At 41.6% G+C, this 19,925-nt stretch overlaps 2 protein-coding genes across 4 annotated transcripts in view; both read left to right on the forward strand.

Annotated features, from left to right (window-relative positions):
- The first annotated feature begins 3,495 nt into the window (after window positions 1–3,495).
- Window positions 3,496–3,957, forward strand: LOC145493648 (52 kDa repressor of the inhibitor of the protein kinase-like). Its single transcript, XM_081473128.1, has one exon. The coding sequence runs from the start codon at window positions 3,496–3,498 to the stop codon at window positions 3,955–3,957; it is 462 nt and encodes a 153-aa protein (XP_081329254.1).
- Window positions 3,958–11,380: 7,423 nt separating this feature from the next.
- The window catches only part of LOC145492262 (fibroblast growth factor receptor 1-A-like), an 82,819-nt gene continuing 74,274 nt past the window's right edge, over window positions 11,381–19,925 (forward strand). For all 3 annotated transcript variants that reach the window (XM_081471648.1, XM_081471646.1, XM_081471647.1), the window contains exons 1-2: window positions 11,381–11,599; window positions 13,900–14,271. In XM_081471648.1, coding sequence (XP_081327774.1) covers window positions 11,524–11,599; window positions 13,900–14,271 — 448 coding nt within the window. In that variant the 5' untranslated portion in view covers window positions 11,381–11,523. The remainder of the gene's footprint in view (window positions 11,600–13,899; window positions 14,272–19,925) is intronic.

Here is a 19,925-nt window from a genome sequence, read left to right on the forward strand (position 1 = left end):
ACTTTATCTGACGTTTGCCTTGTCAAAACGGACTTAAGGTCAAATGATACAAGGATCCAGGTATTCTGTTTTGGAAAAGCCACATATCGTTTAAATGTGTATCGTGAAAATCCAACTTTATTTGGTCTGGTACAAGAATATGTAAATCGTACAACAAAAGTAAGATTTCTAAGCATTCTTGTGCAATTTTGCGGCGGAACCAGCGTTGCTAAATAACTTCGTCCTCAGCAAAACCAAAAAATGTATGAGTAAAGACTACGTAACAATATTTTATCTTGTAAAAATTCTTCACCTGACACACTCGAGTCAGTCGAGTGTGAATCTTCCTTCGCTGACCTAGCAGCCCCGGCTCCTTTTTCACAGGAAATTCATAAATTGTCCACTAAAATATTGTGAAATATGGAAGCACGGCCATTTTAAGCACGAAAGGCTGCTTGTTTTCTCAGAATTGACAGAAAACTAGAAATTGCTCAGAATGCAAAAAGTTGCTCGAAATACCAGAAGTCGCCAAAAAGTTGTGGAAAGCCCTATATTATTTCCATCAACAAAACAATGACAAAAGAATCAAAGGAAACGAAGACCAAGACATTTGTTTTTGTGGTGGCTCTGAAAAGAGTCGTTTTGAATGGCTCCACAAAGAGCCGTTTAAAAATTTTTCTTGCACTTTTCGCAAGAGGAAGAATTAACCGTTTCTTTTATAAGTTTCTGATTTTACTAGGCTGTCGATCAAGGTAAATAGAGTATGCGTGGTTGAAAATAACTATTTTTGGAATGATAACAGTATCATTAGACGAGAGAATTGTGAACGTTTTTGTTCGTACTGCGATTTGAGTGTGTTTAAACAACTCTCACGCTTTCGGGAATTGTGTAATTTTTTGGGGGCAATAAGGTCACCGCCCCCCAAGTCCCAAGGTGCCCGTACGCCTATGCTTAAAATCATTTGTCGTTCTCGTTCTCGTTCGTCTCATATTTTTAGTCGCCCTGGCCTTGCGCTGGCTGATGCAGGTGGTTCATGATGTTCTTTATTCCGTCCTGTGCACTGGAAATTTCAGCTTTTTTCGCAGCCATCTTACAAGCCTTGTGGATTTTATTGTATTTTATTTTATTTTTTTTATCAGGACAGAAAGTCTAAGTGGTGAGCAATGTCATCGGGTCCGTTAGTAAGTGAGTTAGTAAGTAAGTAAGATACCGTAAAATTCCGAAAATAAGTCCCGGGGCTTATATTTTTCAAAGGACCTTTTTGAGGGGCTTATTTTTGGAAAGGGGCTTATATTCGGAGGGGCTTATTATAGGAAGGAAATTTGCGTTTCAAAATTAGCTAGGCTTATTATTGGAGAGAAATTTCTGTCAAAATTTTTGATTGTGCAACTGGTAATATTAGGGTTTTGGCTAGAAATTCGTAACAAATTAATCACTGAAAATGCCAAGTTCAAACACAACGGCAATAAACTTTATTAGAACGGTAATACACAAAAAACGGTAAGTTCAGGCTCAAAGTTCATGATAACTATGAAAGCTCATATCGTTCTTCATCAGTTTCCTCTGCGTCAGTGGCTTCAAGATCTCCCTCATCCGAATCATCGCCTTCGTCGGTGTAAGTGTCTAGGTGGAATTCTTTATCCGCTTCCGGCATGACATACTCACTGATGCCCTCGATGTGGACTAACACATTTTCACTTCCATCTTCCTTAATATTAATGCCGCACTTCTTGAATGAGCGCTGAAGCATTTTCTTGTTGGAGAAAACTTCATCCCATGCATTTCCAACCCATGTTGTCAACAGTACCCGACGCTCTGATGCTGATATCTTGCCTTCTACGTACATAGTGAGGTTTTCCTGGAGGTGTTTCTCAAATTGGTTCTTGACTACATTTTCAAAGGGCTTGTTGACAGACATATCTAATGGTTGTACTCTACTAGTACACCCAGCAGGGACGTTTATTAGCAGCGTTTTCTTTTCCTGCAGGAGCTTTTTCACTTCATTTGTCTGCTTAGGACATCGCAATAAAATCTTGCCAGATGAACCAGCTCGCGGGGGACTTGTGTTCCACCCAAACTTTCATAACACTTTTATCACACTACGCCTTGGGCTGGAACATCACATTTACTCTACGATCCCAGCTACTCTTTTCATTTGCTGAAATCCTCTTCCCTTTGCCACGAAAGATGATCGTAGGCCTCACTCGAGGAACTCCATAGGCGAAAATTGTGAGCTCTACGGTGCACTGTCGCTTATCTAAACCTGATGAGGCGTTTGCATACCAGACGTCCTTTGCCCCAGTAGCGTCACAGGGGCGTAGCCAGGGGAGGGCTCCAGGGGTTCTAGAACCCCCCTTTGGGTTATGAGAATGGAAATTATTTCAAGAGGAAAAAAGTATCAGAACCCCCCTTTCGAAATTCCGCGAGACGAGATTTTCGTTTTTGAAAAACAAAAGAAAATCAATTTAAAAAGGCACCACATGCTCTATCGCAGGTTACAATATTATACGGGTGCATAAATTGGCTATCACTTGTCCTAAGTTTTGTTGACAGTGATGGATATATTCACAAGGAATTTTTAGGATTCAACAGTCTGCAGAGGATAACCGGGAAGGCGATCGCAAGCTCGATACTGGATACCCTATCACAGTGGGACTTAGACATAAAAAAACTGTCGAGGACGAGGGTACGCTGGAGCGTCTGATATGTCATCCTCTGGGTACGGTACACAAGCACTGATACTAGAAAAAATTCCAAAGGCTGTGTACACACACTGCAAAGCTCACTGTCTAAACCTCACAATCGTTCACTCCTGTGATCAACCCCTTATCAGAAACATGCTTGGAACATTCAATGAAGTTTGCAATTTTTCTAGGTCGGTATTCACCGATCGCAAAGCGTAACAAGTGTTTGCTTGCCATAATTGAGAAAGAAACCCTCGAGGCCAGCAAAACAACGTTGCTCAGCTTGTGTCGAACACGGTGGGTTGAAAGGCATGAGGCACATGAAGTTTTCTTTGCGCTTTTGCCATCTATACTAAGAGCACTAGAAGGTATGTCAAATGAGCGGCTGTTTGCAAATCAATTCGGGGACACTGACAGCAAAAGCAAGGAAAACAGCCTGTTACATGCAGTACCCAATTTTGAATTCATCATCACCCAGATTACGACGATGAAATGCCTTTCGATACTGAAGTCACTCGGTATCAAGCTGCAAAAGCGAGACATCGATGTCTATGAGGCATACAGCCACATCAGAGATTTAAAGGGTGAGCTACAAGACATCGGAGGAGACATCAAGAAATATTGCTCGGATTGGTACAGCATGGCTACCACCACAGCGAGGAAAGCAAACATCGAGCCATCTATGCCACACGTTGTTGGTCGGCAACAGCACCGAAGCAATGTCGAAGCAGGAACACCGAAGGATCACTACAAAAGAGCGCTCACAATTCCTCTGTTGGATCATCTTATTTCTGAGATAGACACATAATTTGACCCCAATAATGATGCCGTGATGTCTTCCCTCCTGTGCCTACTTCCAGCCTTGCTAGTTTCTCGAGAAGGAAACCCTGTACAAGCCGCTTTGCATTACTATGCAGATGACCTACCATCACCCCAGGTTTTTGATGTGGAACTTTTCCGTTGGGGGCGCAAGTGGCTAAACGCGGATCAAGACCTACCTAGCAGTGCAGTTCAGGCATTAGAAGAATGCAACCATAAATTCTTTCCAAAAGTACATAAGTTGTTGCGCATCTTATGTACGTTGCCGTACGAATCCGTAGAATGTGAGCGATCGTTCAGCACACTGTGGCGACTAAAAACTTATCTGAGGGCGACCATGACCAGTGAGCGAGCGTCTGGCCTTGCGCTAATGAACATCCATTATGGTAGGCAAATTGACATTGGTGCAACAATTGACATTTTTGCACGGAAGCATCCACGGCGCCTCCTTCTTTCTGATATCCTAGCTGAGTGAACGGTAAATCACAAGTCTACAGCATTTGATGAAGTATGTAATATGTTAAACAACTATGTTATTGTCGAGGAAAAGGTTGTTGTTATTCATCGTGGTAGATGCAATAATAAAGTGTATTATCGTTTGTCTCACGATGTAGTCACTTGAGATGTAGATCGCGACGTTTCGACTGCTTACTGCTAGTCTTCTTCAGGCGATAAGGTCGACTGATTGCACGGTATCATTTATATCACAAAGGTCGGCTGTGATTGGTGCATTTCGATCCTCCTATTGTTCCATTATTCCGGCGAGTAGCTGTTCCCTCAGTGGTCCGCTGTTGTACCGTTCTCCTGTTGTTGTGTTTCTTGATCGTGGGTATCCATGCTTCAGGAATTTCAATTCCACTGTCCCTGTTGATGTTGTTAGGGTGAAGTCTTATGTGAATAGCTTCCTTGACCCTACGCGTGTACCAGTGAGGATCTCGATCAACAAACTTGACCGCATTCCAGATAGGATAGTGGCCGGTCTCGTGGGTGTGTCCAGAAACGGCGGAGGTCTGGGTTCGGGCGAGTCGTATATCCCTGTCGTGTTCTTTGATCCTCTCCTGCATAGATCTCCCTGTTTCCCCGATGTAGACTTTGCCGCACTCACAGGGAATCCTGTAGACAACACCATCTTGTTTAGCCGGGTTGACGGTGTCCTTGGGTCGCACTAAGTGTGACCGAAGTGTCGTGTCGGACTTGAGGACGGTGCGAATGCATTGTTGTTCTAGGCAGCGGCGGAGAGACTCCCAAACTCCTTGGACATAAGGTAAAACGGCGGTGGATTTAAATTCCGCGACAGGCTCTCTTCTTGGGGCTGTTCGTGCCTTTGTGATCTTCTGTACAAAAGAGGAGGGATATCCGTTAGAAACAAGTACAGATGACAGATGTTTCTTCTCTCCAGCGATTACTGATGGTTTGGGCGATGACTTCGCCTCCACCATCGCCAGTGAAGAGATCCAGGACCACAAGATCATGGTGTCTTTCGACGTAGAGTCACTGTTTACCAACGTACCGATCGAGGGCACCGTACAAGCCGCGCTACAAAAAATGGAGAACGACGCAGGCCTGGCTGACCGCACGACACTTACACCAGTTCAAATCGCGGACCTCTTGAATTTCGTATTAAGATCTACGTACTTCCAGTACAACGGATCGATTTACGAACAACGAGACGGCACAGCCATGGGGAGCCCTGTATCCGCGGTTATTGCTAATCTCTACATGGACATATTTGAAGAACAAGCAATAGAGTCCGCACCTTGCAAGCCTAAGATCTGGAAACGCTACGTAGATGATACTTTCACCATCCTGGATCGGGATAGAGTTGACGTCTTCCTGCAACACCTGAACAGTCAACAACCATCAATCCGTTTCACCATGGAGATCGAGAACAACAACAAGATCGCCTTTCTCGACACGTCCGTTTACAGAGAACCTGATGGCCGCCTTACCACCAGTGTCTACAGGAAACCAACACATACTGATCAGTACCTAGCGTATGATTCACACCACCCTCGTTCAGTAAAGCGCGGTATTGTGAAGTGTCTGTACGACCGGGCTAAACGTCTCGTCACCAAACCATCAGTAATCGCTGGAGAGAAGAAACATCTGTCATCTGTACTTGTTTCTAACGGATATCCCTCCTCTTTTGTACAGAAGATCACAAAGGCACGAACAGCCCCAAGAAGAGAGCCTGTCGCGGAATTTAAATCCACCGCCGTTTTACCTTATGTCCAAGGAGTTTCGGAGTCTCTCCGCCGCTGCCTAGAACAACAATGCATTCGCACCGTCTTCAAGTCCGACACGACACTTCGGTCACACTTAGTGCGACCCAAGGACACCGTCAACCCGGCTAAACAAGATGGTGTTGTCTACAGGATTCCCTGTGAGTGCGGCAAAGTCTACATCGGGGAAACAGGGAGATCTATGCAGAGGAGGATCAAAGAACACGACAGGGATATACGACTCGCCCGAACCCAGACCTCCGCCGTTTCTGGACACACCCACGAGACCGGCCACTATCCTATCTGGAATGCGGTCAAGTTTATTGATCGAGATCCTCACTGGTACACACGTAGAGTCAAGGAAGCTATTCACATAAGACTTCACCCTAACAACATCAACAGGGACAGTGGAATTGAAATTCCTGAAGCATGGATACCCACGATCAAGAAACACAACAACAGGAGAACGGTACAACAGCGGACCACTGAGGGAACAGCTACTCGCCGGAATAATGGAACAATAGGAGGATCGAAATGCACCAATCACAGCCGACCTTTGTGATATAAATGATACCGTGCAATCAGTCGACCTTATCGCCTGAAGAAGACTAGCAGTAAGCAGTCGAAACGTCGCGATCTACATCTCAAGTGACTACATCGTGAGACAAACGATAATACACTTTATTAACTATGTTATTATCCATTTTTAATTCCATTAAGGTCCATCTCTTCAGGAAGTGAGATTTGCAATCCCCTCTTAGAAATACTAGCTACGTTTGGCGATAAAATTATTTGAAATTTGTGCTCAGAATCAAGGAAACGCCATTTCTGAAGATTCAAATTTCAAACATTTTCCGGGGGAGCATGCCCCCGGACCCCAAGTGTAAAGAGTGCCTCCGGCGCTTGATTGTCAATCGGGCAAGCAAGATACATTAGGAACCCCTCTATGCAAAAAGGCTGGCTACGTCCCTGCGTCATAACTTCTACCGTCATCAAGAACGCAAGCTTCTAATTGAAAAATGGGTCGCCGGCGTCCGGCATGACAACTCGCTCGTAGTTCGTCGAGTGTCACCAGGTAGGATAATAGTTGTCTTATTTTGAACATAATATGCTGTTCCTCGTCAAATTAAACCCGAAATTCTCAAGTTAACTATTAGAAGAGACCAAAGCAACTTTAGCATTGTCTTTATTTTTGTTAGCTGCGAAGGAGAAGAAGAAGCTATCGGGCCCGAAAACACGCCCCAGATTACGACAAGTTAACATGACATGTGCCCGAGATACAATCGAAAAACCCTTACTTGGCCAGCAGTAAACTTAAAAAACGTTACCTCGATAAACTCTAAGCCTGAGCCCACGATATGGTCACCACGTGATACTTGTTAGTGGATACCTTGTTTTGACAGGTGTTAATTGACCTAATCATGGATGTCCAGTATAAACTATGTACGCTGTAAACCAAGGCTGCATGCCTCAATCGACGTATTAGCTGGAGTATGGCCGCCATGTTGCGCGACGTCGTTGTCGTTAGGTGCGCATGCCCGCGATCCACGCCGCTAGCCATGTTGACTATGAAAAAAGAGTTGCTTGGTTTTCTATTTCTATCCATACATGTGATTCTCTTCCTGTAGTTATGGCTCTCCACTTAGCGACCTTTCGGGCCGCTGGAGCTCCGCTATTATTCCACAAGGGCTAGGGAAAAGCCTAAGCTGACTTTCAAAGTTAATAAAATTGAATACAAGCCGGGAGGAAACAGCAGGGGTGAGGACTGTTTCAGAGTTGTACATTGCACTCTGCACGATCTCAGATTGTCTCGCCAGGTCTATTTTGTAAATAATAACAGTAAACCATCTTTTGACATCATGTGAGCAAGTCTATCTCCTATTGTGTCAAACCATTGCTCTTATTCCGCTCAATTGATTTTCCAGTCGACATAACATTTTGTTTGCATAAGAAATCGAAATGCTCTCTACGATTTTTCATTTACCATTTTTGGCATAAATGCATAAATGGCCCAAAATAATGTCACGATGCTCATAGGGAAAACAGGCTTACTCCAACATGTACTCTCTCTCATGTGTGTTGTGTGACTCAATTTTTGGAATAGCGCACTACGAGATTCATGAGGATCTGAAATCATGGACCCCTGCCGATGTTCTACGGTTGAACCGTAGAACATCGGCAGGGGTCCTAGTTTATTCGACACGTAGCTCAACAGTGGGAATGAAATTCCTTGACGCCTCTTCGCAAGAGACGTTTTAAGAAATCAATTTAATCAGACCGCGATCTGACAACAGAAACACGAACCCGTCAAGTTGATCGAATGAATACAGGCACAGAAACAAGGGCACAAACAGACATTTTCATTTTTCTTATTTATCTGCAAAGACAAAACACTGAGATTATTCAGCGGATAAATTGAAAAACCTGCCGCTTCAGATGCCGGTAAATGTATTTGTTAATAGAAGACGCTTCTTCGCTGTAAACAAAACAACACGGTGTCCTTGGGCATCACCGGAATTAAATTCGGTGTTCAATTAATGTTTGATTGGTCAGGAGTAAGTTTTTTTGCAATCGCTTCTTTCCATTCAAAACAACTCGCAAAATATGGCACACGAACCGCTCGAAATAAAGTAAGAACAAGAATTTCAACAGGTATTTTTACTATGTATAACGGCGTACTATTATTCTATTCACAAATTTAAACAATAGCCTTTAAATCTGGCCGGAACTCTGGATAGACTGATCACTTAATGGACATAACAAACCTTTCTAAAGCGGTAAATACTGCTCCTACGGCTCAGTCCCCTTTTACCAGTTAAGATCTCTGGTGCGAAGATTTGTACGGAGTTTCTTAGTTTCGACAGCAAGAGATTTTCGTTTGGAGAAGTGACGAAATCATAAGTTTGGCTCTACTTGTTATTAGATCTACGTGACATGTCCCCTTTGTTAAAAGGAATCTAAAATAAGGAAGTCATTAGAGAAACATTTCGACAGAAAGCAACCTGCAAATGATACACCAAGCAGAACTGAGTTTTCGTTACCAAATAAAACAGCTCCGAAAGTTCATCCTCGCCTTCTAAAAGAGCGTGATCTGCAGTATTTGGAACGGCTGACAGAAATAGCGGAGGGAATCGGCTTTACGCACAATCCCAATGCTCCCGGTAAATACTTTTAAGTACTTAAATTGTGCCGCAAATTTTTAGAAAATTGCCGCTCAATGAGTTGACACCATCACGTTCTAATTACCAGAGCCGAGAAATGTAGAACTTTTAAATTATCCTGGCAAAGAGACAGTCAACATGGTCAAGCGCGAGGTGAGCAAAAAGCGCGACTTGCGTGTGATGATATAAGAAAAAAGAGAAACTGTGAAGCCTCGTATCCCCTTTAAGTCGCTTGCACTCGAACGAGAAAAGGGTCATCTCCTCAACTGTGAGGTCGTGCTGCCCTGGAAGCTACAAAGAAAAAGAAAACTACAAAGCAAGCCTCTCTTCACTCTCTGAAACAATAATTGGTGAGAAGGGCAAGGTAAAGAAACTTGGGAGTGTTGCGAACTAATAAATTATGGTGTCCCGTGTTGGACACTTTCACTTATGGATACTAACTGTGGGACTCTATGTTGGAAAAGTACATCGTCAGACAGCATAAACGATATTAAAGGGACTAATGGTACACTAATCTCTCAGTTCCCTGGATTTTTCTTCTGCTCAGCTCAGATAAATCACATTTAATAATGACAACTGTATTTCATTATTCCAGGCAAACTATTAAGATTTAAATCCTCAAAATTATGCATGAAAGTATAATTTAATAAGCTTGACCGTTAGTTCCCAAAGAAACACCCGGAAAATGAATTCTCACAGAACCACAGCCTGAAGAGGCTAAGCTGCTCCGCTGCTTCAGGGATTGAGCCAAACAATATCATTTGGGTGTCAATACAATTACTGTAAGATTTAAATCTTCAACTTTATGCATGAAAGTATATTTAAATGAGCTTGACTCTTAGTTCCCAATGAAACACCCGGAGAATAAATTCTCACAGAACCACAGCCTAAAGAGGCTAAGCTGCTCTGCTGCTTCAGGGATTGAGCCAAACAATATCATTTCGGTGTCAATACAATTACTGTAAGATTTAAATCCTCAACTTTATGCATGAAAGTATATTTAAATGAGCTTGACTCTTAGTTCCCAATGAAACACCCGGAGAATAAATTCTCACAGAACCACAGCCTAAAGAGGCTAAGCTGCTCTGCTGCTTCAGGGATTAAGCTAAACAATATTGTTTTGGTATCGAAACAATTAAGATTTAAATCATTGATCAAAAATTATGTATTAATGTTTAATTTCAGTAAGCCTGACTTTTTCTTCCCAATGAAACACCCGGAGAATGAATTCTCACAGAACCACAGCCTAAAGAGGCTAAGCTGCTCTGCTGCTTCAGGGATTAAGCCAAAACAATATCATTTAGGTGTCAACACAATTAAAATTTAAATCCTCAAAATTATACATGAAAGTATATTTAAATAAGCTTGACGGTTAGTTCCATATGAAACACCCGGAGAATAAATTCTCACAGAACCACAACCTAGAGAGGCTAAGCTGCTCTCTTGCTTCAGGGATGAGGCTTAACAATATTTGGTGCCAAATCAAAATTAAATTCTCAAGTTTAGTAATATTCTAATAATCAATTAGTAATCAATTAGTAATAAAATGAACATTTAAAATATTTTTAAGTGTATCTAGTGGTCAAAATTCAATATATGTGTCACCTTGAATAGGTAGGGCAAAAAAAATGCTTAATTTAGCCATTACGTGGTGTTTGAAACTACACTCACTGTGACACTTGTGTTTTAGTGTCAATGACAACAATAGACTTACTCGCTGTGATGCAATGAGGACTTACACTCACTTCATTTTTAGCCGAGGATCGATCCTAGGACCATTTAGCATTTTTCGAACTCTTTCAAGGCTTCCAACGGTTGTTTAACCAGACTTGCTTCGACATTGCAGGGCTTGAACACGCTTTATATTTTCTGGTGAAGGTGGCGGCGTCTCGAGCAAGTAGGCGGAAATCTCACCAGTTCCCGCCATTTCATCGATTGGAAGGGAATTTATCAAAGTTTGATTGTTTTGAACTCCACTGAAACGATCATTCATCGCCTTGTAGATTTTAATCGTCGAATTGGGTTAGCAAGAATGCCAGAACTAGTGGAAACCGACCGTATACCTTTTCCTTTCCGAGCCAAACCATCGAGGTCCATCGACCTTGGCGCCAAATGTGACCGATTTGGTAAGGTCGGTGCAAACTTCAACAATACCATGGATAAACTGTTCGTGCTACGGTAGTTATAGGATTCGGTCTGTAAGACAATTCACTCGAAATTGCGTCCGGTTTGCGTAGTATCCGAACACTCGTGAATACGGATAATAGTTCACATACGACCATTCTCTCCGGCGCTCAATCTTAAATGTTATTATCGCTGTCATAATAATTAGCCATTCGCAATGTATGACTATTTCTTGTCTGGTCTTCTTCTTTTACTCTTGCGGTGAGATGCGTGACAGGTCGATTACCGCAAACTACACAGCGATGACAGAATTTTCGATCTCGTAACACAACCCACCGGAAATTGCAACCCATACCCTGCTGCGAATTTCAGAATCGCACGAATCTCATCATGATGCGTGATGTGATCAGGCTGATTAAACATGGCGACTTTTGACAACTGAGACTTGTTATCCAGCGGCGACAAACAAGTGTTTTTTTCGTTCCTTCAGTGACTGCGGCACCACCGTTTAGAGACTTGAAAGTTTTCTGTGGGATGATGATCGCGGTAAACGTTCTTTCGTCAAGCTACGTCTTTTATTTTATCCTATTTCCGAGACTTCCGCATGCAGGTACGCTTCAGTGATTCAGTATCTATTCGACATCTGTTCATTTGCTGTATGAAATGAAAATAGAATGATGTTGGTGACAAATATGGACAAATTACATTCGTTAAACTAGAAGTTAAAGTCTGATGAGAAATAAGTTTAATATAAGCATAGAATCATACAAAGAATACATGTTGTCAGATGGTTGTCTGAAGCCCATATTCACAGTAAAGACAGTTTGGGCCCAGGTCAAAAGTCGAACTTCCACATGAGACGAACTACTGTAAATTGCAATTTGAGTCCATCCAAACGTATAAAGCTCGGGTCGATCCTATTTCGAATTTAGATCGACCAAACGTCGAACTTAGCATGACGTTAATTCGCGCAGTTTAGTCGATCAGCTTAGTTCGTCTCATGTGAAGTTTGACGTTTGACCTGAACCTTAGCCGTTTAAGTTTGTTTGAATTCATAATACGTTTAACCAAAGTGTCCCGTGTTATTCTGTGAAATGTTGATGTAATTCATTAAAAGGGTAAGACTTGTGGATAAAACAAACCTTTACTTTTTTTTATCTACCGCGAAATCATCATTATCTGTCATTAGCCGAAGTTATGTGAGATTGTTTTGGAGAATGCAACAAAATTGGATACGCAACGATGACTGTAAGAAACTGATATCGAGCTTTGGAGACGAGAGCCGTTTTCCCGGGGGTGGGGTACTCCTTGGATATTTGGTGAGAGTGTACCACAGGGATTTCTTAATCTTGGCCGTTATTACGTTCCTTTGCATGCCCGTTACAATGCTTACTTCATGCAGGGACCTTTAACCTCACGGATCGACTTTTTATTTATCGTCACGGTCATCTTTTATGATTGTTCACCAGTATTTACTTATCTTAATAAGTTGTTTAATTGTAGGGTTTGTAAGCGGTATTTTGCAGTTCAGGCTCTGGCAAGCTTTCTGCTTGATGCCTCTTTCTTCCGCGTTTCGTGCATGTTGCGTATATTTTGCAGGTTGCAGGTTGCAGGTGAAATTTAATCATAACTGGAAAACCGCTGGCACTTAAAAAGAAACGTACAGGTGGTAGACTTACCGTGATTGTTACATGATGTTGTTTACAATCGCTCAGAAAGGTGGCTTCCCCCTAAGTGCCAAACCGACCGAAGCGATGGGAGGAGAGTATATTCCTATGATTTTAAGCCTGCAATGAATTATTGTTTTTGAAGAGACATTTGAAATATCATCTGAAATATCTGCTGAATTTGGTTTCTTCCCTGTGAATACCAAAATAAAAGCACACTCAGCTTGTGCCAGTATAATCCGTCGGTTAAAATCTTATACTATTTCATTTCCTTATTTATTTGCTTCATTTGTGATGGCAATCTTCTGTTGTTGAGGGAAGACCCGAGCCAAAACTGGAATCGATGGAAACATCTGTGGAGCGCCACCCAGATGGCTTTGAAGAGATTTCTCTGCTCTCAGCGTGTCGATTGATAACCGTGTTTTCACTATGCGAAAGACGCGAACTACTTTATGTAAGAACCCCTGACGAGTATAGATGTTATTAATTATTTTTAGTGCCAGCAGTTTTCCAGTTGTAATTAAATTTCAACCTGCAACCTGCAACCTGCAAAATATACCTGCATGCCGTCAGCAGTGTGTCTAGCTCGCTGTGTATATGAATAACTGAGTGTCCCCTAGCAAGAGAGGAACGGCTGCATTTCTGTGCCTGCTTAGTTTAAGGAGGAATAAGATGAAATGTAACATTTCTAGCCGTATGCCGTCAGTTCGCTCTGTTTAGGTGCTGTCCACTACTGACATCACAGTTAGGGTGACGGGGAGGGGAGAAGGGGGAATGACATAGATAGCGCGCTTGTCTAAAGTGCGCTGAACGCCGAGCTGGGACACTGGCCTGAGTAATTTTTTTCTGAAGCAAGACACTTAAATATGCCTCCCTCCACAAAGGAGCATAAATGACAATGAAAAACTGTGGGCAACACTGCGAAGGAGGAATATCATCCTATCCACAAGGGGTAGAAATACTCTTAGTCCCTTCATATCATGGAAACCAGAGATGATCGTCGCCCTGTCGGGCCACTAGGCTCAAATGCAGATTCCACCTTTTTACCAATCAAGTTATTTAAGTTGCGAAGTAAAAATCGTTTCCCAAGGATTATGGATATATACATAAATTAAAAAGACGTTGCAAGACCTTTACAAAATCCATGTGTTCGGTCATAAAGGAACTTAAATAGTTAGTTCAATTTTATTTTTCAGGGTTTTTAATACTTTGTGAGAGACACTGACAATTTTGCTTTTTGCAGTCTCTGGAATATCGTTCACCTCGCCCTTAAATGGAAACAAGGTGACTGGAGTTCTTGGATCATCTGTTAACTTCACTTGGGCCTTTCATGGAGGAAAAATAGACAGAGTTCAGTGGGGAACAAAACGCGATGGTTCTGTTAACATTAAAGATGTTCTGGTTTCCATAGACAAGCTCCAAACAATCACTACTGTACAGAATCCTCCATACATTGGGCGTGTGAGTGGAGACTGGGATGGAATCAGCCCTGGACAGGCCACTTTCACACTGAACTCAATCCGGAAAGCAGATGAAAGGTTCTATATTTGCCAACTTCTACCTGAAAGTCTTGCTGAACAACCTGTTTATGATACTGTTCAGTTGCTTGTTGTGGGTAAGTGGACAAAATTAAAGGTAAATAATCTCCTTACCAATTTCTCCCCCAAACTCTGTTTTCTATTTTCAATTTACTAATTAAAACTAAAAGATTGTACTGATAGTAGCTTCAAACTTGGCTCTGATAGTGTTCAAGCGGTAAGCTGCTGTTTTTGGGAATTTGCAGTTTCCTGTTTTAAGTAAGTACAAGTCAGTACATTTTTTATGGTGTAGCTTACTATAACCTGCAAGTGCAAGTAATTCATACTCCCAACATGTATTGCATGATATTACGTGTGCATAGAATGTGAGGTACATATAATTAACATAGGGTACTAGAAGTATATAACCCCGAAGCGTATAACTCCGATCCAAAGCTGGTTTATTTTTTAGTGAACCAATCAAAACTTGCTTCCTAATAATAGTGTGTTGACTACCGTTATGTCACAGTTTTTCATTTCTGCCAGAACAATTGCGGACACATTTGTCTGCTTATAGCGGAGCTTTCCACGCTGGATGCTACATGTATGATGATTTTTCTTGAAACTAGACGCATTACTGCGTGTACCCAGGTAGTCGTTATACTGAGAAGCGCTATATTGGAATTGAGCTAAATGTTTTGCATTGGAAGTCATACGAAATTCAATTGGATCAATAGGGCCATTGATAGGAGAAAATAAGGCGCGGCTTACATAAGATGCAAAGTGGAACTTTAATAAGTGCTTATATATATGGGTTATTGACCAAGTGTGAGGTCAAGATGGCGGGATATTGGCCAAGTTCTTTTTTTGCGAGTTTATGGACCGAGACGGAGTCGAGGTCCATAAACACGCAAAAAGAAAGGAACGAGGCCAATATTGAACCATCTTGACCGAACAAGTTTGGTCAATAAAAGATTTATTATATGGCTTTTGAGGAAATTTTTCTTGCGGGACAAGGCGGGTGGTCCCAAGCGGGCAAGATAGCTCCATCTTGCCCGCTCGGGTAGCCAATCACAGCGCGGGATTTGGTTCATCTTGCCCGCTCAAGGAGCTGGCGATACAATAAAAATGGTTAACGGCTTATTTGTTGGTTGTCACAGCAATCGCGGAATACTGCGCGAGCTGTCGCGCGGGAAAAGCGTGCGCTTACGCAATGTAGTGTGAATTCCCGTCTTACATAAGACGCAAACAAGCTGCGACGGTTTCGCGGCTTATATAAACCGAAGCTTATTTAAGGCGAGCTCAAAACCGTAGTCTTACACAAACTGTGGCTTAAGTTATCTGTGGCTTGTGTAGGACGTTAACTGGTTAAAATGTATCGTTTATATGGTAAGTTCGCATCTTGTGTAAGCCGCGGATTATTTTTCCGCGTATAAATGGTCCTAATGTGCTTGCAGAAGGGTATTGCAAGTTTGCCATGTGCAAGGTATTCTATAGCCTGCGTAGCAAGCATTTCCGTGGGGTTTGGAAGCAAAGAAAGACCGAGGAACGGGATTTTCGGTATTTTGTCTGCGTGGGAAATGGGGCGAGAGCCAAAAAAAGAAAGAGGGGGTTGGGAAAGGGGAATTCCTTCCTTCCCCTCCCTCTCCCCCTCTTTTATTTGCTCCATTTTTCGCGCTTAAGTCTTTACTCCCGAACCCCACAGAAACGCTTTCTACGCAGGCTAGGTATTCTACTTTTGAATCGATTAATAGGTCATTGGTCGTTTACAGGCCTTTAGGGCGTGAAATGAGTCCAGGTCTTTATATCAAATTATAAACGATCCAGTCTGCCTTCGTCCTTCCCAAGCGAGCGAGGTGAGCGCGAGGGGTGAAGTTTGGCTTGTACCGTTTGCATTCCGCGCGCACAGAAAAAATTCGCCAAAAAAATGTATGTTGAAAGGTGCCTATTTGTTTGAATCTACTGTTGAAGCAAACCCTTGGATTGTGATATTGCTACTGCCTGTATCCTACCATCTAAAACATATAATCCCGACAATAAATCAGTTTCACAACAAAGAACCTTTGAATGTTGAGATGGATATTTTTGAATTACTTTTACAAATGACTTTTCAATTATTTTTCCGTGAGCAAGTACTCCATACTGATGAAAACACCATAGCCCGCCTATCAGATTGTTATATGGGCAGTAGCATGTAATTCTATTTCTTGTAGTAACGGATGTTGCTAATGAAATTTGAAAAACAAGTCATAAGTTTACACTTTTTAATTTGAAACTCTTGTAATTCACCTTCAAACATCTTTGTAAACACAACATATCGAAACTCGTAATAGATATTACATGTTTAAACATCTAATTCGTGAATACAACGCATCAATATCTTATATGTTAATATCTGAAACAAGTTAAGTGTCAGTAGTATATGTAACAGCAAAGTTCTCGAGGAGTAATTTCTGTGACAATAGATATTACATCTCCAAACATCTAATTCGGAAATATAACGTATCAAAAATCTGAAACAAGTGAAGTGTCAGTGTTATATGTGACGGCAAAGTCCTCAAGAAAGAGTAATTTCTGTGCCAAGGTTCTGACATCAACAGATATTACATCTCCAAACATCTATTTCGTGAATACAACGTATCAAAATCTTACATGTTAATATCTGAAACAAGTAATGTGTCAGTGTTGTATGTGACAGCAAATTCCTCAAGAGAGAGTAATTTCTGTGCCAAGGTTTTGTCATCAATAGATATTACATCTCCAAACACCTTCGTAAGTACCCCGTCATCTATCTTCAAAGACAGCTGTTGCTCATCAAGCTAAGATGTACAACAATCTTTGCAGTGACATTCTTCTCACATGTGGATGCTCTCATGATGAAGCCGTAACGTTCACATTGGATGACATCTGTTTAAGTGCCCTGGAGGATTTTCTTGTTGCAGTGTTTGCACTTAAAATACTTCTCAATCTTCTGCACTGAATAGACATCACTGACCTGCAAGGTTTCCTCTGTTTCTTTATCTGTGCTGTCAATGGGAATTTGAGATAATGCAGGATCATGAAATGGTTGAACAACGGTACGGATTGTCGAGGATAGTTTCTTTTTTCCTGACCATAATCTTACTTGTAAATTGGTAAGTGTATACACTAGACCTGTAAAAAGAAGAAAAATTTGTTCTGGAGGCGTTGATCTAGATGAAGTCAAGGAATGAGACCTAAAATTGCTTTAGATCCGAGGAGAGTTGCTCAAGGGAGTTTCCTCTCGGTACTACTGTTGTTCGAAGACAAACATTGGATAACACAAGTTACGAAATGAACAAAAGTGCGGGAAACAAATCGAAAGTTCACCCTATTTTAACCGGTCAGTGCATGTTGTGCGCTTTTCACGATAAAAATTTTACGTGAAAGCGTGCGGGTGTGACTTTTTTGTAAAGGAACAGAGACTCGAACGGAAATTGGAGGTGAACGTATTACTTGTCAAATGTCCACGCTATGCGTTGTTTTGGTTCTGTACACCAAACACGTATTTGACCGGCGAATTTAGTTAGATACTGTGGCACACAACAAATTCTTCGAATTAAAAAAAATTACCTATGGGATTTGGGAAGTAAATATAAACTTTTAGTAACTTACCGTGGTGTACTTTGTCGATGTGGGACTCCCACAGGTCTATAGGAATGGTAGCAGTAACGTCGCCAAGTACTGCCTCCCTCAAGTTAAGTCGCTTGCGAGGACTTCCCACAGAACGTTGGTCTTTCACATTCAATATCTTTCCACGTATAGTAACAACATCCCATTCTTTACGTGTGTTTAGGATGTCTAAGATGGTGATTGGTTCACCTTGAAGCAGAGTGGTCTCGTCGTACTGAAACGAGTACTCGCATTGTTGAGGGATGGCAATGTTTGTCATATCGTTCACGATGATTTTACCTCCGTCTTCAGTGTAGGTGAAGTGCTTCAGTTTCACGGGTGTGTGGTTATTCTGACTCTCTAGTAGTAGTGGTCTTTTGTGTGTGGAATAGAGTAGCGCTTCCAGAGTCTCTTGGGCTGAAGTCTGTAGAACAAATGTGCAGTAGTTCATAGTGTTCCCTCTATTTCGTCTTGGCGGTGATAGGTTATGAACGTACCCTATCAGTGTTTCCTCCAAGGTTAAAACTTTAGCATTGAAGCCATGATCTGGAGCATCATTTTTCTTTTTGAATAGAAGCCTTTTGGAAGTGGTTGGAGATTGAAACGACGTTGGAGAAGACTGCGGCGATTCTGGAATAGGCTTCGGCGATGCTGGCTGAGAAGAGTTTGGCGACGATGAAGTTGGCCTTGTCGAAGTAGCAGGTCCAGCCGATGGTGCTGTTGACGAGGATTTTGGCCATGTAGGAGCAGGTCTTCGCGCTGCACGAGCAGATTTTGACGCTGAAGGATTCGGCATCGTTACTACGTAAATCTGAACTCTCGATAAAAAGAATTTGTACTGTGCCTACAGGTGTTTCATTTTTGCGTACCTCTCAGAAAACAGGTACATGCTTCTGAAAATTCTGATTGGTCTATAATTTTACAAGGCAGATTAGATTAAACAATCAAATATTGAAGTTAGGTCGCTGTGGAAACGGAGGCAAAGTAGTGTTATGATCTACTGTGGAGAGAAAAGGAGAAGTTAGAGCCTTCAGTGGTGTGCACTGAAACTATCAATAAACAAGTATGGATACACAAAACTAAGTTGAGTATTGATTGATCGATCGATTACTAACGAGGAGCTAACGAGTGGTTTTTATTAACCCGTCAAATAAACTAGCGTATTACACTTGAATATTCTTTAGTTCGTCTGTTGTCTATAGTGTCTATCTGAGTAATTTAATCTAGTACAGCTTGATTCACGGGTTAATGGAAACGACTCTATATTAAAATTAGAGAGATTAGCACTGTCTGTTGCTTTCTGCGCGTAGTAGTATAATCTTTAATCACTGGTTAATGATAGTTTTAATACAATCATGGTCAGAATAACAGACACTGACTACTTCATTTTGAATTTTATCGTAGAGAGATGGTTTGACATAAACTTGATCCAATAGACTTCCAGCTGATATAAATGTAGGTTTGCTTACAATTTGAATATATTCGAAGGAATTCATGAGTTGTTTTAGTGGTAAAATAAGAAATTCATTAAAGTAATTGATGTTGAAGTCTCCTAGTATGATATCAACAGTGTTTGTTTGAGGAATGTTGTTCAGGTTTTGAAGATATTGCTGAGTGTTTGAGGTTACAGTATACCTTCGGGTCGGCAATTTTCTTCAAATTTGGATTTTTGGGTCAAAATAGTGGTCGAAGAATAATCTCTAATTTCTGAAAAAAAAATTGAAAAAGGCTAAATATTGGCGGAGAAATGGCGGTTTTACGTTTTCACCGGAAGTAAAAGTTTACCTCTTGATTGACAGCCCTATGGCGCGTATGCTATCAACCGAGACGATTTTCGCGGGAATTACCTATATGGATGTCACGAATTGACTACTCAGTTGATCAGCATTGTTGTTCTGACTACCCAGCATTTTTGGTATTAGGCGTGTCTCTATTAAGTTATAAGTAAACATAGACCACATTTAAACCATGGACCAGTTCGAAAAAGCGAAAACAGCGAAGAACGAATGAAAATACATCAATGAGTGAAGAAGTGAAAGTTCGCCACGCGGATGAAGCTATAGTTATCGTATAAGGCGGGCAAATATTCGTGGTAAGAGAAAAGAAAGGTTCTGTAAAAATT

Source organism: Orbicella franksi, chromosome 7 (assembly GCF_964199315.1).
Source record: "Orbicella franksi chromosome 7, jaOrbFran1.1, whole genome shotgun sequence".
Classification (NCBI taxonomy): domain Eukaryota; kingdom Metazoa; phylum Cnidaria; class Anthozoa; order Scleractinia; family Merulinidae; genus Orbicella; species Orbicella franksi.